General features: G+C 42.9%; 3 protein-coding genes across 9 annotated transcripts; 2 read left to right on the plus strand and 1 right to left on the minus strand.

Moving 5' to 3' along the window:
- The first annotated feature begins 2120 nt into the window (after positions 1 to 2120).
- On the plus strand, positions 2121 to 4669 carry LOC118255777 (fatty acid-binding protein, liver). Its single transcript, XM_035562258.1, has 4 exons — positions 2121 to 2187; positions 3185 to 3357; positions 3653 to 3742; positions 4619 to 4669. Exons 1-4 carry the CDS (start codon positions 2121 to 2123, stop codon positions 4667 to 4669), a joined length of 381 nt encoding a protein of 126 aa, XP_035418151.1.
- Positions 4670 to 5658: 989 nt separating this feature from the next.
- On the plus strand, positions 5659 to 16513 carry SRSF10 (serine and arginine rich splicing factor 10). Of its 6 annotated transcripts, none has more exons than XM_035561958.2 (7): positions 5683 to 5950; positions 7782 to 7886; positions 9603 to 9706; positions 11400 to 11562; positions 11875 to 11925; positions 12097 to 12198; positions 15298 to 16513. In XM_035561958.2, exons 1-7 carry the CDS (start codon positions 5886 to 5888, stop codon positions 15314 to 15316), a joined length of 609 nt encoding a protein of 202 aa, XP_035417851.1. In that variant the 5' UTR covers positions 5683 to 5885; the 3' UTR covers positions 15317 to 16513. The 6 variants fall into 6 exon arrangements, with proteins under 6 accessions (XP_035417849.1, XP_035417853.1, XP_035417848.1 ...); XM_035561957.2 differs by having other exon boundaries at positions 5686 to 5950; positions 11872 to 11925; XM_035561956.1 differs by lacking the exon at positions 15298 to 16513 and having other exon boundaries at positions 5659 to 5950; positions 12097 to 14312.
- Positions 16514 to 17105: 592 nt separating this feature from the next.
- PNRC2 (proline rich nuclear receptor coactivator 2) lies at positions 17106 to 23874 on the minus strand. 2 transcript variants are annotated; one of them, XM_035561963.2, is made up of 3 exons: positions 23746 to 23874; positions 20110 to 20315; positions 17106 to 19326 (listed from the first exon to the last, which is right to left on the minus strand). In XM_035561963.2, exon 3 carries the CDS (start codon positions 19306 to 19308, stop codon positions 18883 to 18885), a length of 426 nt encoding a protein of 141 aa, XP_035417856.1. In that variant the 5' UTR covers positions 19309 to 19326; positions 20110 to 20315; positions 23746 to 23874; the 3' UTR covers positions 17106 to 18882. The 2 variants fall into 2 exon arrangements, with proteins under 2 accessions (XP_035417856.1, XP_035417855.1); XM_035561962.2 differs by lacking the exon at positions 23746 to 23874 and adding an exon at positions 21180 to 21366.
- Positions 23875 to 24224: the final 350 nt, after the last annotated feature.

Genomic DNA, 24224 nt, shown 5'->3' on the forward strand with positions numbered 1-24224 from the left:
CATCCTATAGTGAATGAAGAAAAGCAGGCCCTTCTGATCATTAACAGCAGATGGCACAATTAACATTGCTCTACAGTAACACAGATGAATCATGTCCTAGAATAACTCCAATATAAACACCTGCGTTTCACATCCATGTAAGTTACATCCCACTAATACAAACAGCCTTATTCATTACCAGAACCTCATCCTTGCTACCTAATCAGCAAGGTATGTTCTATGCAATTTTAAAATGGGCATTTTTGATTCAAAAATAACAATAATAATAACGTAATCAGAATTTAAAAAATAATAATAATAAAGAAAAGCTTGAGTGTGATCCAGACTCTGGCGGGGACAGCATTGTCACTGGTATTACAGAGTAAGGCACCTTACAGACACGTGAATTCCATCTTAAGTGTGTGTGTGCAAGAAGCATTTCTTTTTGGGTTACTTAGTATCATGGTTAGCTACCCAAAGAAAAGAGTGGTCTTTAGAGGAGGATGAAGAGAGATGACTAGAAAAGCTTTACCTAAATCTTTGATTTCACAGAATCATTCAGTTTGGAAGGGACCTCTGGCGGTCACCTTGTCCAACCCCCCTGCTCAAGCATGGTCAGCTAGAACAGATAGCCTGTTTTTTTTTGTTTTTTGTTTTTTTGGTATGAATAATGAACTTTTTTAAAGCCAGAGATTAGGATGTGTACATGACCAGTCCTTGAAGAAAAGGAACGTTACACTTGCTTGCACATGGTTGGCGTGCAGGAATCAGGAATTTTCCAGACTCATGAGAAACGAGTTATTTATTGACCTTCCTGTTAACTATCCTGAACTAAACATCGCTGGGAGAGGAATAGGTTAATTTATGTACATTTTAATAAAGAAATATTACTCTTCAGTCAAAATGGCTCTCTGATATGTTTTTGAAAAAGCAAACAAAAAACAGATAAAATGTTTAAGAGAAATGTCTTCTTGAAACCAAGAAAAGGTTGATTAATCAGAATTAGAGCACAAGTTTTCTCAACTCAGAGCCTCATATGCTGTCTGCTAATCAGAATTAGAAGTAAAATAGGCTTGAACATAACCATTTCCTACACTATGGGCATCTGGCTCTTTGAGTCTGAATTTTTATTTGCTAAAAAAATAATAATAATGTTAATTTGTAAGGAAAAGATCAGAATTGTTTTCCTGTTCAAACAGAAGAATTACTGACCTGTATCGAGTAACAAAAGTTAACTTAGAAAGGTCAGCTACCCCTGGGATACAGGCTCTATTTGAATTAAGCAATATAATTGCAAGACACACAATCTAGTGAATGCCTTCCAAAATCAACAACCATTCTTGCACAGACAGCAAGGAATATCGCTCACTGTCTATAATGACTGAAGAATTCTTGGTGCAATCGGTGAGAAGAAAAGTAACGCATTCCAGTTACTCATTTAATTTCAGTCTCCAAGCAATGTTCCATATTTTATTTTACCTTTAATTTTCTAGGTATGTAGTGACTATTAAAAAAACCCTACATTTAATACAGATTTAGATGCACGTTACTGACATCTACTGGACAAAGTCATAACTGACTGTCCCACTCCAAGGAGACTCCCTGCCATCGAGTGATTGGAGGACCATAATTTTGGAAGAAATAGTTGTGGGTTTTATTCCCACCTTGTAAGTTCCAAGTGCCTGTAGTACAGAATATTGTGATGATTAGGAGGTTCCTACCATATGACAGTAGTTACCTCACATCTATTTTAAATTATGCCATTTTATCTGAAGAATTCTATCTAAAGCGCAGAAAATGCATTTAATTTAGAAGCTGTGAACAAAAAGAAAACAAATTAATCGATGCAACACTTTACAACAATTATGAATAATTACCTGAGTTCAATGACCCACAATAAACAGTACATCCCAAAAGAGTCGGTCAAGGTAGGACTTTGTAGAAAGCAGAATGAACTAGAGGTTATGATCATTAAGAACAAATAAACGCTTAATAATTGTTACTTCACTGTTAATAATTAGCTGATCATCTCACAGTTTGGGCTGGCCTTACCCTTTCCATAAATAGCATACGAGTGACCAGGGGGAGCCCTCATTTTCCTGTTAGCATCACTGCCCTCACACTGCGTTACATCTTCCATAATGGCATTCAGCGGAACCTGGCAGGTCTATGCTCAAGAGAACTATGAAGAGTTTCTGAAAGCTCTTGGTAAGTGTCAAGTTATTTCTGAAATAATTTCCTTGATTTGCAACACATGCTTTGTATGACATCTTTTATTACAGTATTTCTATGTGGTTTTTTTTGTTTGTTTGCTTTTCTTTTGTTTGTGTGACAAACTACTCCCTATCAGGTAAGTCTATTATATCTGATTTGAAAATGAAAAGAAGCAATCTTAACACGAGTCCCTCAGTAAAAAAGAGGTATATCAGAAATTGACTTATTTTGGTTACGACATAATTTTACAAATACATTTAACTAGAATCAATTTGTCAATGACATACAGATTTCCAATGTGCTTTAGTAGAGGGGGCACTTTCCCTAGCATTACTGATTAATGTATGTGATAGCTCTTTCATAATCTATAAAGAATTGACTTTGTAGTTATGATTTAATAGGTGCCAGCATTAATAAAAATACACTTACCCTCTTGACAGTCTTGGCAAAAGATTCATATGTTTTTAAAAGTAAGAGATATTTAGTAGAAAAAACTCAGATACAGTCGACAAGCCTAGCTCTGCAGTATGATGCCTAAACCAACCCATTTCCTGCTAAAGATAACACCTTCAAGTCATGCTAGAGACACCCTGTTCAGGTAGTTTGAGGTCACCTGCACTGTTGCAGCTCCAACCAGTCACATAACTGTCATCTCCAGCCTCCCTGGAAAGAGGTGAGGGAAACTGAGTAACATATATGGTGTTAGTCACAGAGAAATGTCGTCCTGTGATGAGCCATTACTGAAAGAAACAAAACATTGTCACACAGTATTAATCATTATAGTATCTAAACCTGCACAGACTAGATGGAATGGAACAGTATGTCCATCGAGAAGTGAGGAATCCAAAACGGGATTTGCCTTTTACCTTGGACATCATTTTCTGTCATTGGTTTGTACCCTCTGCACCTTGATCAAAGAAAAGAATTGGCTATTTCATATCAATGCACTATGTCATAACAGAAAAAGTAACTTTTTTGCCTTTTTTCACAGCACTGTCAGAAGATCTTATCAAAGTCGCTAGAGATATTAAGCCTGTTGTTGAAATACAGCAAAAAGGAGATGACTTTGTGGTGACATCAAAAACACCCAAGCAATCTGTAACTAACTCATTTACACTTGGAAAAGAAGCTGATATTACTACTATGGATGGCAAAAAGCTAAAGGTAACAAATTTCAGGAACAAGTGCATCTCTATTCATCTTTATACTTCACTCCCTGTGCATGAGTAAAACCTGTTTGTACCACTTCCATTAGCAAAAAAATAGAACATATGCATACATCTATCATTTCAACAAACAGAAGTGTTTCTTCTAAAACTCTCATTAAAATACTGTGATCTCCTGCTTAAATTAGCAGATGTAATTATGAAGCATTGGTATCATCTGCATTTATTTCCTATCTATGTCTAACTGAATTTCATTAAATCTTCAATTTTTCGTTTTCTATCTGCTTCAACAGTGTACTGTGAACCTAGTAAATGGGAAGCTTGTGTGCAAATCAGATAAATTCTCTCATGAGCAAGAAGTTAAAGGAAATGAAATGGTGGAGGTAAGTGTTAGAAAATAACGGTGTATTAAATGAATGCTGAAGGGAAAACATTCTATGTTGATTAGCCCTTAAGCATGGGCTCAATACATTTAAAAACAAAATGCTGGCCCCCAAACTGCTTTATTACTTGCAGAATTCCTTGCAGATGCTTTTGTTAATTATTATCCTGGGAACAATTCTAAGCACTGGAGAGTGAATGGCTTTAGCTGGGGAGCATTAGGTAGAAAGACTCCTTATAAATTCCTGTAGATGACAATACATCTGGTCCACCTACATTTCTTCAAAGTCCTTTAGTAAGTTCTAGATGATTTATCACTGACCAAGAGATTTTCTCTACAGAGTTAAGCTCACCAAATTTCTAAAAAGGTCTGCTTGGGTAGAGACTACTACCAGAATGCCAGCTGACTATATTAAAGTTATGTCTTTTGGACATGCAACTTCCTAAGATCAATTTGAGTATCTCAAACTACTTTTCTAAAACTAAGCAAAACACACGGCAAAAGAACACATTACTGTTTGGGATAGTGGATTTCTATTACGGAAAGCCTGTCTTTCTTGTAGTATATATGATAACACTTAAAACAATGATAAAATGCAGCTGAAGATGGCATTTATATTTAGATTCTCCTTCTTTAGAACTGGTTCTGTAAAAAAAAAAAAAAAAAAAAGCAACCAAGAACATTCCTTGGTATGGATGTTATACATGTATTTATAGGCAGGCACTGTAACTCCTACTAGCCTCTGTAGAATCTTCTTGTGGAATAAGATGGATTTATAAATGAAATACAGAAAATTCTAGTCACTTAGCTATAAATGGACATCTTAACATCCTAAAGCCCAAATGAAAAACAAGTTATGTGTGTTTGTCCTCTACAGACTATAACTTTTGGTGGAGTAACGCTTGTCAGAAGAAGCAAGAGAGTTTAAACACCGATCATCTTCCTTGTGACACCTTTACATACCTAAAATAAAGTGCACTTTCCATAAGGTGTGATCTTTGCTATCTGAAGGAATAGTACAGAAAACAGTTACAATTTCTTCTGTCCTTTTACATACAAATCACTTCCCGTTACTGTAAGACTGAGTACACTTCCAGCCCCCTTCTGTACCCGCAGTGACAGAGGTCCGCCTGCCGGGCAGCCGAACCGGGGCCTAGCTGGGGAACGGTCATTTATCGCTTTATCGCCGGCATGGACAGAAGCTGATATAAACGTTTCTTCATTCCTTACATACTTAATGAATGTATTCAGTTTTAATTCCTGTGTTTAATAAGGTGTGGTGTTCTACTAAAAACTGTTTTCTCTATATCCTGTTCAGCAAAGAGCAATTAGGTGCTTGTTTAGCTGATCTGCAGTGTGTAACGAGAAGAGGAACAACACTTTAAAAGCTAAGAAGTATTTAACAGTTGTGACAGGAAAGACTGCTCTCAAACTGATACAGAGAACAGATCAGTTAAACAAAGCTGAGGCGCTACATGAGCAGGGGGAATGCCACGTTCCCCGCCTCACAACACACCCCAATATCCCCGATTCTCAGCCCAAATGCAGGCGGACTGGGGGGGGGGGTGCTGGGGCCGTCCCCTCAGGGCGGGAGGGGCGGGGCGGGGCGGAGCCGTCTCCTCAGAGAGGGGCGTGGCCATCTCATCGGGGCGGGGCCACCCCATAGGGGCGTGGTCATCTCATAGGGGCGGGGGCATCTCATGGGGGCGGGGCCGTCTCATAGGGGCGGGGCCGCAGCGCCCGCCCCGCCGCCGCCACCAGGGCCGCGCGCGCGCTTCCCCCCCTTTGGGCGGGAAAAGCCAGCCGCCGCCGGGACGGAGCGAGGCGCATGCGCGGGGCGGGAGGGGCCGCTCCCGCTCTGGCCGCGGCCGAGGGCGGGCGGCGCCGCTCCGCGCGTGCGCGCGCGCGCCCGGCGGGCCGAGGCGGCATGCGCAGTGCGGGCGGGGCCGCTTTTGGCGCCGGCGGCCCCTTCCCCCGCGCGGCGCGCCTCGCGCCGAGCTCTCGCCGGAAGCCCCGCGGGAAGTCTCGCGAGAGGCGGGCGGGCGGGCGGCGGCGGCGCTGCGTGCAGCTCGCAGGGGTCTCCTCAGCCGCTCGGCTCCCCGCAGCGCCCGGGCCCTGCCGCTCGCCGCCCCGCCGCCGCCGCCATGTCGCGCTACCTGCGGCCCCCCAACACCTCGCTCTTCGTGCGGAACGTGGCCGACGACACCCGGTGAGTGGGGGCGGGCGCGGGGCCGCGCAGGCTGCGGCGGGCTCGCTAGGCCGCGGGGCGGAACGGGAGGGGATGGGGGGGGTCCGCCCGCCCCCCCCGCGCGGAGCCCCCGCCCGCCCCGCGCCGTGTGCGCCCCCCGCGCCCCCCGGAGCCGCCGCCCGGCGGAACAAAGCTCGGAGCGGGTCTCCGGGGGCGGGGGGAGGCCTCGCAGCGCCCCGCCGGACGGCGGCGGCCCCGCGCGGGTGTCCCCGGGCTCCCCGCGGGGCCGCTGCCGTTACCGGGGCGATCGGCGCCGCTCGCGGCCCGCCTCCTGCCGCGGCACGCGACGCGCGGCGGCACAAAACGAGCGGTTCGTGCCCGTGGGGTTGTGGCGGAGGGGAACGCCGCAAGGCGGGCGCCCGCGGCGGCTTAGCGCGGTGACTTTTAATGGCTTTAAGCGGTTAAAAAGCCCGGGCTGCGGAGGCTCGGTTGGTTGCTTGACCATCTCTAGTAAAGCGCTCGGTTTCGCTGTGCGCTCCTGCAGTTTATCGTCTCCCCTTTGCGTGTGTCACCGCTCGGGAGACGTCTGCAGAGCGCGGCAGTCCCGAATGGGTGCACGAGTTAGAGCCCAGTTCGTGCTTCGGCTGTAGAACTGGCGCGGAAGATCCCGCAAGGTCTCGTTGCGTAAAATGAGAGCCCGAGTTCTTAAACTTGCTGCCTGGGCAGCTTGCACCAAAGGTGTTCGGCAAATAACAACAGTGTAGGACTAACGGAAGGAACTAGGAATCTTATTATGATTAAAAATATAAATAGCTTCAAATTAAAAGTGGTATTTCTTGGACCAGTTTTCTTTCAATGCCAGTAGAACTTTTGCTCATAGGAAGAGTCAGGGGAGAAGACTTTCACACTTTTTTTAAAAACAACGTGCTTCCCATGTAGGCTTTAAGCTTGCGGTTAAATGGTGCGTTCTTTCTAGAGGTGGTCTCATTGTGAGATCCTGAAGTTGGTTGTTTTAGTTGCCTTCTGCTGTCATTGACTATGAACAGCGTGGGTTTCTTCCTAACAGATGAGAAAGAGGAATATCAGTAACTCTTCTGTGTCACATAAATAAAATAATACATCAGTCTTTCTCATACAGATTATTGTCCTAAAATGACACAGGAATAGATATGTAAAGAAGCTGAAATAACTACGAAACCTTCCCCTTGAAGAGACAGTAGTTATTTCAAGTACAGTTACTGATCTGGTGAAGGGTTTTGCACTCCACTCTCTAAAGCCACATCTTCGGAACGGCTGACCTCGGGGCATGAATGGTTGCTCACTCGGTTCTGTTCTATTTGATGTGGTTGTGAGTATTGATAATCCTATGGAAATCACTTTGTGTGACTGAATTATTATTAAGCTTTTTCCTTGAATGTTATAACTGATGTTTACATGCTGTAAAATCCTTGTTAATAGGTTATGCGATACTTAACTCTTAGATCCTTCTTTTGACTTTCTGTCCATCTTTGCACTGAATTGGCTAATGTCTGTCACTTCTCATCTCCGTTTGCATTTGTATTACTGAGTTATGCTGAACACAGGTTTGAAAATACCAGGGTCACCTTAAGCATCCTGAGGCTTGACAGTGTTTTGGGAAAGCCTGGTGTATTGCTTAACAATAAATGACTAAAACACTTTTTTTTTTTTTTTTTTTTTCCCCAGAAAATATTTTTACATGCGTTCTGTACCAGGAGCTTCCGAAAGGATGGGTGGTCATACTGAGTGTAGATTTTTTTTTTTATTTATTTAGGGGATGTTTCTTAACGCCTTTAATAGTGAGAAAACATATAAGATATTTGTGATATTCTAGGTCTGAAGACTTGCGCCGTGAGTTTGGTCGTTATGGGCCTATAGTTGATGTATACGTTCCACTTGACTTCTACACTCGTCGTCCCAGAGGATTTGCTTATGTTCAATATCCTTTCTTCAGATGGCTGATTAGTGAGGGGTGTTGAAGTTTGAAATTCAAGTTTGTGTAAGAGGTAACAAATCTAAATGAAAAAGCAGTTTACTTCTGTGTTGTATCTGATAAGTGTCTTCTGTTGTGGTGTTTCGTTATTTTTGAAGATTAACTTATCTACAATTTTCTTTGCCTTTTTGCAAAACTTAAGTCCAGTAATATAAAAGCTTGCTTATGTCTCTGAAAATTGATATTATATGATTTAAATGAAAATTTATCACTGATTCAAAATTGTCTACCAAGTTTTTATTATAACTGGTATGTAAGTAAACTTGCGCGTAGCAAACTGTGGCTAGTATTCGTTGTTAATTTAACAAATGGGAACTGGAATCAATCAAAAGCAGATTGTATAAAAAAAATGAGGTGAACTTCTTTCTTTAATATTGTCCCCTAATTTACTGTCCTCTGTTGTTGCCTCAGAGTGTAAAGCTGTACAGTAATGGCGACCCCAAAGAGAAAGCATGAAAGAACCTTTAGAGTAGAGTTCAACAATTGAGGCAAGTAGACAAGCCAAAGACCTCTTAAGGATCAGGCTTGAAGAGAAGGGACAGTTTGGGAAAAGAAAAAATAAAGAAAAGCTGGAAGAAGGACAAGCCATAATGGGAGACAAAGCTTCGCTTTATCTACAAAAGGGGGAAAAGGTTGTTTTTCAAAGTTAAAGATAAAGCCATCTGTCATTTTTGGCCAAGCATCTCATGACAAGTCCTTCTGACAAGCCCTTAAAGAGTTAAAGGTCAAGATGAAGTTGAATGGTGGCCAAGATTAAAGGAGTCATACCTGATGTATCCTACAGAATAACAGTTTTTCTTCTGTTTGTCACGTAAGCAGTAATTTGATGAATGATTCTGGTTTAGTCCGTTGACAAAACCTGTAATATTTCTCTTGTGGGTGCTATTGTAACTGTGGTCTTGACTGAAAATGCGTTCGTTCTTGGTTTATCCAGATGCGTGTACCTACAGCGTACCGTTTGTGTTCTGCACAGATGATGCTGATAATGAACGGAGTTGCTATGAGGAGGAAGGCAATTCATTCTTCCAGACCACGTTGCTAGAAGTTGTGTGAATTGAAGTAGTGATCAATCGCACAGATTAAAATTAGTAATGATTGTGTTACTGAACTTTGGACCTGATTGGTAGAGTAGTTGGTAGTTCTATTATATGCTTTTATCTCAGGCTGCTGAAAGTCTGTATATATGTCCTTGGTATTACATAATTTGAACTCAAAAATCAACTTGTGGCTAAAAAGGAAAGCTTCCTCACAATTCTAAAATGAATAGATGTGTATCGATTTTTTTTTTTTTTTTTTTTTACTGTTAGCATGCCTAACAATTTAAGAACTATTTTTTTCCATAAAGTCGATGTAGTGCAGAGAACTGAATAACCATTAACAAATAATGTATCTTGAGTAGGATTCTCTTTTTTTCCTTACAAGTGGGTATTGCATAGCAATTGCTTGCTGATGGATAAGTTCATGGCCATATTGTGAGGGTTTTCTTATTTTATTGTAGTTCTCAATAGTTGGTGGCTAATTTAAAAATTGCTACAGTGTGGGCTAGTATGAACAAAATAACCAGAAATAATGGGCTATAAAACTAGAAAATAACTGTGGGGTTTTTTTTGAATACCAAATCTGTAAACTACTCAAATTCCCAAGTACCTTAACACTCACCACATTTGAAGATGTCCGCGATGCAGAAGATGCTCTCCATAATTTGGACCGAAAATGGATTTGTGGTCGACAAATAGAAATCCAGTTTGCCCAGGGTGATCGGAAGAGTAAGTGCCTCCTCGCGTGTATTTCATCAGATTGTGTTTAGTGCCTGATGACATTACACATGTTAGTAATTGTTGTGAAAAGTTTTTACTTGCATATAAATAGTATGTAGATGGTTTTGCTTTTTATCCAATAACTGTTATCATAGAATCATAAGATGGTTTGGATTTAAAAGGACCTTATTAACGTCTTTCGTTTTAATTAAAAACAGATAACTAAGTACAGCAGTCAACGCAGTATGATTCTTGCTAGCTGAAATTACTTAAGAACTCTCTGTGCAGCTTTGTCAAGCTATTTTGCAGGAACACACTGTCAAAAACTCTCCCTGTCAAAATGAGTAGCTCAATTTTAATGTATTGTAATGTTTATATTGTGTTGAAGTGTGTTCGTGATTCTTTGACGTTTCCCAGTGCAGTCCAGTTTCCAGGATTGAGGTAACGTCTTCATTTTCATTTGGCATCAGGATATTTAAAAAAAAAAAAAAAAAAAAAAGACAAGGTATCTCATTTCAACTTGGAAGAGAAGTCTTATTTTCTGAACAGTTAATTGTAAAGACAGTTTACATCTTTTATCTGTTATTCATGTATGTATTCTTAATATAGATACATATATAAAACCAAAACACGCTTTTGGTAAACATAACAGATACTTGTTGGTCTACAACAGGACTATAATATTCATGTTCAGCTTGAGAATAAGAGTGCCTTAAAGATCTTTCAGTTAAAACTATCGAAGTTGCCCTTGACCATGCCATTTTAACTTTTATTGAACTCAATGGAAATCGTGCTCTGAAGAACAAACTTATGTCCTATATGTAAACACTGGGATTTCTTTTAAGTTTCTGAACAAAAAAATAATTAAATCTATTTTCATGTTGTCAACTGGCACAGTTAAAACGTAAAAATTTTAGCTGGTAGTACAGGTAGTGTTTATTACAGCATGATGTATTTAAAATACATTGACTGTGGCTTTTGCTATTGAGTGAAAATCAGATTTAATACGAACATAAGATAGCTGTGCTGCTTTGAGAAAATAGAAGACTTCTAATTTAATTCTAATTATTTTAATATTTAAGCTACGGAGTGAATGTGCATTGTTGTATGAGGAAGAGGGCTACTTTTAGAATCTAACTCCTTTGTGTGGCATCGATTGCTGCCTCTGGATAAGTTGTCTTTCAGTAATTAAAGAAGGCTGGATCAAGTGTAATGCATGGCATTGTACAGTCAAAAAATGGGTGTTTAATTCACTGTTGGCTGCCACTTCTTAGGAAAATTCAGGAATGTTAGAATATTTCAGTCATGGGCTTGGTTTGTCAGGTGGCCTGTCACTCAGCCTCCAGGTGGCCTCAAATCACTTTAGTCGAGTCTGTGTTTGGGTTGTGTGGAGCATTACTCGTTTCTTACTGTTTTTTGATGTTTTTTGTTCTGGTTTGAGTTAGGCTGTTTTGGGTTTGTTTGTTTTTCCCCTCCTAGATTGATAATACTCACAAAGCTGCAGTGTTTAAAGCAGCAAAATGCAAGTGGTATACAGCATGCTCACCTGTTTTTTTTCCTGTTCCTTTTATAAGCATCTTTGCTAGAGACATGAATGAGGATTTTTGCTAAACATAAAATATATATGAATAGCATTAGTACTGTCGCTAAAGAGAAAATAGGTACTTTAACTTAAGATTTTGAATGTTACTATTTCTTACAGCACCAAATCAAATGAAAGCCAAGGAAGGGAGAAACCTATACAGTTCTTCTCGTTACGATGACTATGACAGATATAGGCGATCTAGAAGTCGGAGTTACGAAAGGAGACGATCTAGAAGTCGTTCTTTTGATTACAGCTATAGAAGATCGTATAGTCCCAGAAAGTAAGTGTAGTGTGTGTTTAGCTTCAACTACGCAGCAGTCTGTTGGAGGAGAAACAACACACTGAATATTTAATCATTAAAATTTTTATATTCTTTTTCTATATTCCCTTTGTAAATTGCTTGTGGGAGTTATATACTTTATATACTTGCATGCTACATCAAATCAGAATTATTGAATGAAATGATTCTCTACTTCATTGAAGAATAACTAAAAGCAAATGCACATTTCAAAAAATATATATTAATCACTTGCATGCATACATACATAGGTATTTGTCACCGTTTACTTTTTCTGATATACCTTTCTAGCAGTAGACCTACTGGAAGACCTCGTCGTAGCAGAAGCCATTCGGACAATGATAGGTAAAATAATTTTTACACCATTTAAATTGAAAACTAGAGCACTGTATTCCTTTAACTGTAGGTTTAAAAAAAGTTTCTCCTGCAAAAAATGGTAAACAATTTTTAATGTACTAGATGTCTAAGAATAGTGTTTTTACATTCAAATCTCCTCTCTCCCCTTTATTCTGATAGGTTCAAACACCGCAATCGATCTTTTTCAAGATCTAAGTCCAATTCAAGATCACGATCCAAGTCACAGCCCAAGAAAGAAATGAAGGCTAAATCACGGTCTAGGTCTGCATCTCACACCAAATCTAGAGGCACCTCTAAAACAGATTCTAAAACACACTATAAGTCCAGCTCAAGATATGAAAAGGAGTCGAGAAAAAAAGAACCAGCTAGATCCAAATCACAGTCAAGATCACATTCTAGATCTAGGTCAAAATCCAGATCAAGGTCTTGGACTAGTCCCAAGTCCAGTGGCCACTAACTGTATCCATGTTGGTTTTAGGCATGTAAGATTCATTTACACGCAGTTCAGTTTACTTAAATTATCAGGAATATGATGTTGCAACAGTTCTAAAACAACAACAACAAAAAACTTTCTTTGTCAGTTTTCCCTGTAGCAGACAATGGTTAAAATTGAAACAGTGTTGAGAAGCCACTGAGACAGAGGGGGAGAGAGAGAGGGAGAGAGAGAGAGAATGTCCTCTTGGTTACATGTTATGGGCAGCTACTGAATTGATTGTGGTGTCTCTATGTATATTTTTGTAAAGATTTGCATTTTTAATGCTTAGATATTGGTGATGACTTGATTGATCGTAATTTGCAACATTGTCCTATTGAAAATGTCATACCCGTAGAAATTGGTACCAGTTTGTGCTGAACAGTTAAACCAACTGTTTAACTTGTTCTTTAATGCTGAACTTTGTGATAAAATGGAAAACTGGACAGCTGTAGTGCAACACTGACTGCTGTGAAATGCAGACTGGTAATTTTATGTTTCCATTGTTCAAAGGCAGGTTTCTGTGTTCTCCATGCCCAGTGACACAAGTAGGTTGGTAAATGGAGCTCTGTGGAGAGAGATTTTTGAAATTTCTCTTTAACCCTGCCATCTGGAGAGATGGTACTAACATTGCATATACTACACAAGGAGAGAGTTAGTCTTGGAAGCTCATTCAGAGAGTTGTGCAGTGTTGTGACTTCTCAGCATAGAGGCTTCACTGCTTTTGGCCTGGCTGCTAAGTGTGTGTGGCGGGGGGAACACCTCGAAATGGAAAATTAAATTCAGATTTCATCAAATGACAGAGCAACTAAATATTAGGTTGTGTGTACATTTTAAGCAGTTTTTGTATCTATTCTAAATTTTAGTGAGCAGTTAACCATGAAATTGCTTAGTTTTCCTGCTGTTAGATACAAGTAGATTGTTTCAAGTTGTGTGTGTACAGTATATAAGAACTAAACTTTTATGCCAATGACTCCTGTGGTTAGTTGGTGTATTCATAGGTATAAAACTGTAGCCATCTCTCTTCTTGAGTAACAAAGGCTTGCTTCTACACATCAAAAAAGTATTTAGTCGAGCAAGTCTAAATCACTTTTTCCTCAGAACGAATAGTGGACTGGTTACAAGGTTTCGTTTTACTTAAGAACAAGTGTTTAAGGTTGGATATGAACAAGAGCTGCATCTAGATATTTAGTTTCACTAATACAGTATATTTAGTAAATTGAATGTGAAAAATAACAAAACCAGTGTGTAATCTTACCAGTATTTCTCTAGAAGGCAAAATATTTTGTTATGAAAATGGCTTTTGGCATTTTTTTTTCTATTTACCTTCAAAAGCCAGCATCAAACACCTAGTGTTCTGTGCTGTCTGTGTAGTAGCATATAATGACATTGATTTTAAAAAAGTTCCTTTTTGGAGAAATGTTTTAGGGTTTGGTTCTAGTGTGTTCAGCAGGGCCTTTGAAGAAATGCAGATGGCTTTTAAATATTAGCAGTGGAACGTGCTTAGGGAATTGATTCTAGGAACCTTTGTACGTTTGATAGTATTTCTAACTTTTTTCTTTACTGTTTGCAGTTTAATGTTCATGTTCTGCTATGCAATCATTTATATGCACGTTCCTTTAATTTTGTAGACTTTCCTGGATGTATAGTTTAAAAACAGCATAAAGTCTATTTAAAACTGTAGCAGTAGTGTGCAGCTCTAGCAGAGGAAAGTTGTGGGATTAAACTTTGTATTTCCTTTCTTATAGAGGCTTCTAAAAAGGTATTTTTATATGTTCTTTTTAACAAATATTGTGTACTACCTTTAAAACATCAATGTTTTGATCAAAATAACTAAAGACCCAGCTTATTTTCTGCTTGCTGTAAATTTAGCAAACATGCTGTAATAAAAAAATGAAGGAAATACTGATCCACTGGAATTATTGTAGCTTTAGAATTTGACTCCAGAGCATGGTTAGGCATAGAGCTATGCATCCCTTACGGAGTAAAATCCTTACTATGGTATTTCAGTAAAGTCAGGAATTTGTTTGATGTCTGAATAAATATTTCATATTTTTAAAGGGGTATTAGACAAAATAAGAACGATAAGCAAATGTTTCAGTCTAATATATTGACATTTCTTTTTCCATTAACTTCCATTGTTGCTGGATGAACTTCCCTATGATTATAATTCAGATGTTAACAGACAGGTTATGAATTATTAAAAATTAATGATTGAAGATTCATTTAGAATCAAGTTTCTAGTAACAGCTCATCATTTTACATGTTGCCTAAAAAAGTGCCAGCAATGGTTCTCTAGCAAGTTGTAAAACTTTGACATTTAGAATTCGAGCTGCCTCCTGGCACTTGTGGTATATACAGCTAGTCCTTTTTGAGCCACTGAATAAAACAATTCTGAGGAACACTTAAATGCTTTCGTAAGCCCACTCTTACATTTCCGATGCTGAGCTGTGATTTTCTTGTAGCTGTGCATTGAAATGTCATATAACAGCAGAAAACCCACGCTTTTTAAGCTTCTGTGAATGAATACAGTCTTCAGAACTAAAATTCTACTTAGAAGTGGTCCACCTATCTCCTGGGAGTGTGTGGTAATGTTTTAGTCAGCAACCTGCAGGGATTGCTGCAATTAGGGTTCCCACGTTAGTCCAGCCAGAACTACAGCTGGATCAGTGGGGAGGAAGAACATCTCTGTGGTCCAGACTGAGGTTCTAATTTGTGACTGAAGAGTAATAGTGACATACCTTAACTATTGTGTCAGCATGTCCTTATATTGTGTGCCTCAACATTTGTGTATAGCACCGTTTATTTTTTTTTGTTTTAAAAATCCAATTCATTGCAAGTATAATGTAGTATCTGACAGTTCTGATGGTTCTTTCTTTCTCTCCCAGAGGTAGGACTAAACTTTGACTTGACTTGTGTATATGAACAAGCCAGAAAAGCCGAACACAAACCCACGATGTTTCAAGAGTGCATGAATAAAGATGTTGTCCTAGTTCTTGCTCCCATGGAAAAATTGTGAAGAAGCTGTTCTGTGGGCCTTTCAGTTGGGGACGAGTTAGCAGGATGTGGCCAAAAGGGCAGGGAATGTTTACGCATTCACGCAAGTCAAGCCACAGCCCATCTAGATAACATCTCCCTTCCTTGATGCAGGTATCCTGTGCCTGCTCTAAAAAAGCAGTAGCCTGTCTTGTGCAAGCTACCTGCAGGTTATGCACAGCTGGAATGCAAGAACATAAGCAGGCTACAAAAGATCATGTATAGGCATCTTTCTTTTGGAGTCTCAAGAATGGTGGGAATTATGTTTTTCTGTGGTAAACTAGATTTTGTCATTCCTGCAAAATTTGTAGAATTGAAGTAGTATGTAAAAATTCTGCTGAAAGTAATGGCTGTGCTCCAAAATATCTGCAGCGTATTGATTTATCTCAGCAGTAATAGAAGGCTCTATTGGAACTTCTTTTTCACCAAAAGTCCATGCACCCAACGGATAATTAAAAATCTTAAATTTAGTGGTTAAGTAGCTGGGTGTTTAAATTAGGGACAATGATAGACTGGTCTCTGAAAGCTAAATGTTATCCTTTCTATGTCTTTTAAAGATGTTTAAATGTACAGTATAATGGCTTTATTCAAAGTGGAAATTTTCAATTTAAATGTTATTTTGAGCTCTGCTCTTGGAAAGAGCTTTTTTTTTTTCTGAATGTTTAGTCTGGGGTAACAGCTTGAAGTATGTTCAGAGAAGGGTAATTGGACTGATATACATTGCAGCACTGCTACATAATTTTTGGCAGGAATGTTGCAGATAGCATTTTTGAAATACAAAGGAATAAATTTACACATTTTTAGGACATAATCACCCATTAATAATCGCTGGTTTTCTCCATTTATCTTGTAACTTGCTTAAAAAGTTTGTAGTCCATTGCTATAATAATTGTCTACAGATGCTCTTACTGATGAGACTAATGTAGGAAGGGAAGACTATGTACCCTGTAGTGTGTTTGATCAAAAGATGCTGTTTTATTCATACACATCCTTTCTTCTTGAGTTTTGTGTTCCATCTGTGCAAATAACCCTGTGAATTGGGAATAAAATGTACAAGTTTTGACTATATCTTGAGAGCACCTTCTGACTTAATTAATACAGCTGTAGTCTGTTGCAGATTGTCAACCAAGCACTGAAATAACCAAGGATGTTTCCTCTAGCTCAGAGCACTTGAGCCAGTGACTTACCAGAGGCAGCAGAGCATGACTGCAGCTGTACTCAGCTATACTTCGGTTGCACTCACTCAGACTAGCTCCTCTTGCTCCCAAGTGCAGCTTTCCTGGGTGTGGCCTGGCAGCCCTGTAACAGGTGGGGGGGGTTCCTGAATGCCCTTATCATTAATTCTCAAGCCTGTTGTTTATCAATCACTGGTAAGAATGGATGAGAGGACTGTCAGTGTAGAAACCTCCTTCATTAAGTAATTTCCAGGTTCTTCTGACATTCATAGCCTAAAGAGACACATGGAGTGCTCACCTGGGTTTCTAAGGTTGCTGATGCTTTTTGCAATCCTGGCTGGTTTGGGGCCACTTACCAATAAGGGTGGAGGCATTTGGTACATTAATTGGTATTCTTAAATGTCAGTGCTTTATAGAACTCTTGAATGCCAGAATGCTGCAATCCCATTTCTCCACTACCACCTGAAAATAAATAAATGCTTGGGGGGATGGGGGAGGAAGAATTTATTTAATTTTTTTGTTACCAATTTGTACATACACAGTAACTGACAATTTGAAATAGAGTATACACAATTGTAACTGGGACACAGCTCTTACACTGGTGAAGGTCCAGGTCACAAAGTTTTAAGACTGCCAATGAAGAAATAGATTTGTAAACATTCACCTAGCTGCCAATGCATTTTGAATGCATAGGAAGGTATCTTAAGTAACATTTCACAATCTGCAGAACTCCCTTTCAAACTAAACCACTTCTTCAGTACTAGATTAGTGCAGAACCTCAGACTATCACAGTTCAGATTATTTCTATTACAGGATCAACTGAATTGTAACAGCACTGAAATCTGCATGTTGACATCTGAACTTCACAAATTTTAGTAAATACTGTTACAAAATGTTGTAGCATTAATTTTAGAAACAAACATTTTAACAGTACTTCATTAAGCACCCAAATTGCCCTTTGCATTTCTTGTGAAACATCCAGATTATAAGCACCTTACTGCCTGTGATCACTTAACCCGCACCTCTCCTATACACTCAAAAATCGGTGTCTTAAAAGTGAGCTTTTTTTAAATTTTACCACAAAATTCTAAATAAGCCTCTTTAGCACTGAGTTACTTTGAAAATGAGCTCACAACAAAGTAAAATGTATGCATTCACTGTGTATCAAGTGAAGAAATGTCCTTTTATGGTTTGTATTTCTTTTTAACAAAATATCTTTTTTTAAAATCAGGCCATGTACTCAGCATGGTCATCTTACATTCAGCAGTTTTATACTAAAAATACTTCTGTGCAGGAAAGCCCAGCATAAATTTACATATGCTACAACGTTTTACACTTATTTACATGGCTCTTTTTTCCCTATGAGAACATTTTATACCTGCCACAAGATACTGCAGCTTAAAGCAATTGTTACAGGACAACAATTGAAGACTCGCTTAAGAATTGCTCCAGCTTCTTGACAATTAGAAAATGATACAAAAGCATATTTTAGAACTTATCAGTGCAATCAGAATACAAAGGATTTTTTTTGGACTTTTTTTGGCAGTCATCTGGCAATGCAAAGTATGTTATTAATTGGCACAGTCTGACTTGAGATTCCAATGAAGTATAGCTACAGCTGGAGAGACTGAAACACACATTTCCTTGTTGTGTTCTTCCATCTTTTCAAGAACATGTATGAGTTTCCTAGATCTAAATTTCAGTCCCAGGCTTGAGTGTCAAAGCTCACAGGTATTAAAGAACAATCACCAGTACTAGTAATAATTATTTTCACTAGTACCTAGGTAAAAACTCCCCTCTGCTAGGGAACTCTGCTCTGCAGTTTTAACTAGCAAATTTGACACACGTTTGAATGGCAAAGTACCTGACTAAAGCTTTCAGTGCATTTTTTTTTCAGTTAATGCTGCATTAAATTAGGTAAAAGCTGGTTTTCTAATGCCCTACGCAAAAAGGAGTCATAATTCCAATTTTGAGAGAGAGTCCCATTTACAGTAAACATAGTAAATGGTGACAGCTCAGGATTTGGTTAAAGTGATTCTAGGGAAAACGCCTATTCCAGAGCACTTAACTTTTGAGGTAAAACACTAGGGGAGTATAAGTTTCCCTACCCAGTCCCTTCTCTTGCAACTGACTAACTATACATAGCAAGAACATCTAATTCTGTATACCTGTGCATCTACATTTACGAATAATTATTCTCAAATGTGAAACCCTGTAAATTTAAATAACTTTAAATAACTTTAAAATATGAAGAATTCCATCTCAAGCCTGGACTTTAAGTAATGTTTTAAGCTGAAATGTCATTATTTCTTTATCAGAAGGTTTAAAAGAAACAGGTACCCAGTGGCTTGGTGGCTTGGGAAGAACACTTGGTGAGGGTGGCTCACTAAACTTTGCTCCAGCATAGTTCTGATTGGTTTGAGGTGTGAAAAACAGGTTACGATTTGATAAATTAGGGCTCCAATTTTGATTATTGGGGAAATGAGCATTGTTCTTTCCCCCTTTCTGCATGGCCTGCCATGCACCAGATGATGAATTGCATCCATGTCCTCTTTCTTTCTTCATATAGTTCATCTTCATCTGCGAATTCTGGTCTTTACTCTTCTGCCTGTTTTTAAGTTGCTGATGGTTCTTGGTAATATTTCTAGACTGGGGAGCTGGAATGTTGAATCTCTCTCCACCACCCATCTTCAACTTAAATGTCACCTGTAAAAAAGCAGGGAAAAGTTTGGATTTTTGTTTTTCAAAACTGAAGAATTTGAAGAAAAAAGAAGCATTACAGTGTAGCAGATCTTCCTAGTGGAAGACACTGAGTGGCTACAATGGCTTGTCTTGACAATTCTGCTGCTAATGGCTGACCAGCACATCATGAATCAATTTAACCTTCAGGAACTCTATGTACACTAGTTCCCTTCGGCAACAGTCACAGTCTACCCGGTTATGAAAAAGCTGGTTCTCCAGACAGCCCAGCTACTGAACATACCGCTGCTTTTCTCCACAGCAAGAGATGCTACTAGGAGAATGTGAAAGATAATGTTGCTCACAAACACAGCACCAGATGTAAGGCACTAGTATTTAATCCTGAAGACATTCAAACCAAGCTTTTGTCACACCTGAAGATCTGGATGAAGTCTGCACTGATAAAGCCACTCCCTAGTCTTTCTGGTAAGTCCAAGAGAGACTGTGATGACTCCTGATACTCTTCAGGCATTACACAGCAACTCACAGCAAGGTAGGGGTGAAATCCACTTCCCAAACAACTTTTTTTGGAGGGAGATGGGGGCAGGAGTGTAGAGGGTAGCATACAGAGACAGACTTGAGCATACTTGGGGAAGACAGATTGAAAACTCAAAGTGAATTGAAAACAAGCTCAAATGGAAAGCAGCCGTTCAGAACTGGACTTCTAAAGCAGACAGACAGATATTATCACACATGGCACCTTCAAGCTGACTCTCTTACAATATACTATTTCCCCCAAGCCCCACTTACCTTTCAGTGGCCTTCTCAGATTCCACACCCTCCAACTCTTGCTCCCTTTCCTGCTTCCAAGCCTGAAAAAGTAGGTGGTGCCTTTTACTGGACTCCTTCCTTTCGCTAGGAATAGAAGTTTTCATGGGATGATCTGCTGTATTCAGCCAGGTAGCCGAGCCCAACATCGGATTCTCGGCACTGAAGCTCCAATGGGAGAAGTCCAACTGCATAAATGAGAAAGGAGTCTGATGTCAGATTAGGAGAAAATTGTTTTCCCTTGTGAACATTATCAAAAGTAGCTAAAATTCACAGAATTAAGTCCGTTACATCTTAGTTGTTAAAGCTGACAAGATACTTCAAACGTTTGTGTTTGTTTTTTTTTTTTAAACCACGGTAGCATTCATCTATTTACATTAACTTCATCATCGTACTTTGCATCCCCCAGAGAACAGCATTTTCATCATGCTCTAGGTATCTGCTAATAAATAATTAAGGAGAGGCAAGCAAGAACTTTACCCTTTTTCTGAGGGGGACGTGGGGGGGGTGTCAAATACAGCGCAAAACACTTTGGGATAAAACCCTAGGGAGCTGGCACTTCAGTATCGCTCGAGTGGGAAGGAACCCTCCCCCAACACTCGCCCCCGGCTCCGCGGGCAGGCACAGCGCGGAGCCCGGCCCGCCCGTCGAGCCGCCCCGAAGCCTCTTCCAGCTCTCACAGCGGAGCTCCCCTGCTGATCCCTGGGCTGTTTTTTCCCCTTTTGTTAGGGAACCGACTCCCCGTCAGCTCTGACGTTACCTCCCGTTCAGGCCGCGGCTCGTCCCCTCCCGCACGCACCGCACCCCCCGCCGCCCCGCCACCTGGGGCCTCGGGCAGCCCAGCGGGAAGGGGGCACCTCCCCCCCGCACCCCCCGCACCGCTAAACCCGCGGGCCGTCGGTCCCGGCGCTCACCGAGCTGCTGCCGCCGCCCGCCGCCCCCGCCCGGCCCCGGCCCCGGCCCCGGCCCCGGCCCCGGCCCCGGCCCCGGCCCCGCGGCGCACACAACATGGCGGCGGCAGCGCCCGGCCCGCCGCGCCGCTCCTCCCTTACCGACTTCTGTCCGTCTCGTCCGCCCGCGCACAGACCCGCGGGCCTCTCGGAACCGACCCCGCCGCTCGCCCGCCGCCACGTCCCGTCCCGTCACGTCCCGCCGCCCCCCCCCCGCGCAGCACCGCTCCGCCGACCCCGCCGCCGCTCCTCGCTCAGCCACACAAAATGGCGGCCACGGCCCTGCGCGGCACGGCGCCTCGCCCTCCTCCCCCCGCCCCTCCCGCGCCAGCCAATGGGAGCCCGCGGCGTGCCCCCTCAGCCAATGCGGGCCCCGCCCCGCCCGTTGCCGGGACGACGGGGGCAGACTGGGCGCCGGGCGGGGCGGGGCCCGCGTTTGAATCCCCCCGCCGCGGGGCAGGTCGGGAGCGCGGCACGGGCCCGCTGAGGGCTCCTCACGGGGCGGCTACGGAACGGCGCCGGGGCGGCCCCACAACGCCCCCGGCTGCGAGCGGGGCCCCGGGGGTTCACCACACACCCCCGGGCAGGGGGCTGAAGCTGTGTTTCCCTGCACGCCTTCCCCAGACTCTCAGAAGGAGTTGGAGGATTTTCAGTGTCAAAAGCAGCGAAACCGTGAAAAAAAGCTCACGCGGGGGCGTTACACGCGGGGACCTGGGCTGGGTTCGGCCCTGCGGAATCTCTCTCTGATGTTAACGGCTCTCCCCGCGTTGACATGGCCGGGCTCCTTCACTGCAGCCGAGGAGCGCTGTGCCCGCCTTCCCTTCGCTGCAGCGTTAGTAAAATAAAGCCTGCCTCGCTGTAACGCACAACATGCGGTGATATAGCCGAGCCCAGACCTTTGTTCACACTCTTGGATCTAACCACGGGCACCTGTGTGCCAGAGCAGCTCGGTGGAAATACCCACTGATGGGCGCTTCAGGAAGCAAGCAGCACAGATGAATCATTTGTTAAGTCAACAGTGAACCGTTGCCCCAGCTTTATTCCACAGGTGACAAGCTTCCGGTGGCACTTGGTTTTAAAAGTGCCATAAAAAGTAAAGGTCTTGGGGTTACGAAGCTTCCCATGACACATTTGAAACTAGTTACATGTCTCCATTGGTATCACCTGAGGCAAACGTTAACCAGGGTTACAATCTAAGGGTTTTGTTTGTTTGTTTTTTCATGTGGGAATTGTTGGTTTTGTCTTTTCTTAAAAATCCACATGAAAATATTAAATATAGGGTAACATTTAGAATATCCTTTATTCTATTTTGGCAGAGGACCTTTGGTTCTCAAAGCAATCCACAGGAACTAGGTGGGTATTTGAATTTCTCCAGAGTAACTACTGAGAGAGGTACAAGGCAAGCAGCCCAACAATTTAATGAAACTTTTTACTCTAATAGCTTAAAGCTCCTTGTAAGTTTTTAAGGAAAACAGAGGCAGGATACCTAAAGATACTTTCTATGTAAACTTAAATGGATGTGACTTAAGTCCTTGTCCAGCACTACCCAAGCTGCATTGTCTCCAGAGCCAGAGGTTCTTCCTCTGCACCGCTGAAACCAGCACCTGAGCTCCTGTCTCCTTCGTGCAGCTGCCCCGCACACCTGCGTGCGCGCACGCAGCACCACAGGCTCAGCACCCTGAGCAACAGCACTGCAGACACACACTGCTCGCTGAAGCCCTGAGTTTTAGTGCCCAGGGGGATTACAAAGTCTGCTCTGAAGCAGCTTCATTGCGGCTTGATGTCAGAGCTTTGTACAAGCATGACTCCCGAGTCACACCCATCAGGCTCGCTGTTCCGACAGCTCCCTGCTGAAATCCACACCACCAGTGAGTCACAAAGGCCTGTAGAGACCTCAGCCCAGTTAAATCAATATACCTCTCACGTCCTATCAGCAGGAAAAGCATTGTCACCCTCAGCCCACCTCACAACACACACAGAGGTGGTTCTCAGGACAGGCTCTGCTTGCAGGGCCAGAGCAGACAAGCCACACTTCACTCATGTGAGCCACAACACGCAGAAGACAGTAAGTTGTTTTTTCCCCTAAGCATTTCCTCTAGGGGTGCAGTACGAAGCAACCCCATCTCTCTGACTGACACCTTATCAGTGCTAGTGCTGCCTCTACCCCCAGCCTTGAGCCACTCTTCCTTTTTCACATTTGGCACATACCAAAATCAGAGAAATAAAGACTTGCGGTGCTCCCACAGAGCACAGCCAAGCTTCCTGCAGGTGCCAATTTCCCCGTCACACAAGCTGTGCCCTGCCAGCCGCCCCAGCTGCTGCTCTCCGCAGACAGAAGCTGCTGCTGAGCCAGACCCAGCTCACAAGTGCTCTCCCCTGCTGCCCACGCGCCTTTCCGCGGAGCCTCTGCTCAGGGCCAAGGCAGCACCAGGGCACGCAGAGGGCCCGTGCGGTGCCCACCAGCCGGACACCTCTGTGGGCAGAGGGTGCAGGCAACCAAAACGCTCTGGGGATGGCGAGGAGTGGGAAGCTCGCTGTGGAACAGCAATTCAACTCCCTTTAAGTCACCGTGAAGAACGCTGTACAACCCTAAGCGCTGTGGGGGAAGTCCCTTGCGGGGGAAGTCCCTTGCGCTGGGGAAGCTACACCCCCCCCCCGGCTGCTGTACCTCTGCGTGTGCCCCCATGGCTCTCCCTCGGGGAGTCCTGCGCCCCCCGACCGCCTGGTTCACGAGCCCAGAGCCGCTCCAAGGAGCCCGCGGCGTTCCGCTGGCGCTCTGCAGCCCGCTACGTGCTGCCGGGGACCGAAAGGGAAGGGGGCCGGGAGGGGCCGGGGCTCCCCGCTCCGCCGGGCGGGGGCAGCCGAGCACCGCGGAGCGCGCCCGGGGCTGCGGGGGGAGCGGGGGCGGCCGGGGCCGGAGCTCGCCCTGCGCAGCCGGGGGGGTCCGGGAGGGGCCGCCGGGGGTCCGCGGGCCGTGGCGGCGCGGCGGAGCCCGGTTCCTTGCCCTGACGTTGGCGAAGAGAAAATCCTCTCGGTGCGCGTCCCGCTGGCCTTAGCACGGAGCACGCAGCAGTGGCTGTGTGCGCCCAGGGGCGCAGGGGTGGGATTGTGGCTGCTGGCGGGGCCAGGCCAGCGCACACGGCGGCT

This window comes from Cygnus atratus, chromosome 23, assembly GCF_013377495.2.
Source record: "Cygnus atratus isolate AKBS03 ecotype Queensland, Australia chromosome 23, CAtr_DNAZoo_HiC_assembly, whole genome shotgun sequence".
In the NCBI taxonomy this organism is placed as follows: Eukaryota; Metazoa; Chordata; class Aves; order Anseriformes; family Anatidae; genus Cygnus; species Cygnus atratus.

Coding starts and splice junctions, on each gene's coding strand:
- PNRC2 (XM_035561963.2), bottom strand. CDS start 19,308: ATGGGTGGTGGAGAGAGATTCAACATTCCAGCTCCCCAGTCTAGAAAT.
- LOC118255777 (XM_035562258.1), top strand. CDS start 2,121: ATGGCATTCAGCGGAACCTGGCAGGTCTATGCTCAAGAGAACTATGAA. Junction 3,358..3,652: donor TGGATGGCAAAAAGCTAAAG/GTAACAAATTTC, acceptor CTGCTTCAACAG/TGTACTGTGAACCTAGTAAA. Junction 3,743..4,618: donor AAGGAAATGAAATGGTGGAG/GTAAGTGTTAGA, acceptor TGTCCTCTACAG/ACTATAACTTTTGGTGGAGT.
- SRSF10 (XM_035561955.1), top strand. CDS start 5,886: ATGTCGCGCTACCTGCGGCCCCCCAACACCTCGCTCTTCGTGCGGAAC. Junction 7,887..9,602: donor AGAGGATTTGCTTATGTTCA/ATATCCTTTCTT, acceptor AACACTCACCAC/ATTTGAAGATGTCCGCGATG. Junction 9,707..11,399: donor TGCCCAGGGTGATCGGAAGA/GTAAGTGCCTCC, acceptor TATTTCTTACAG/CACCAAATCAAATGAAAGCC.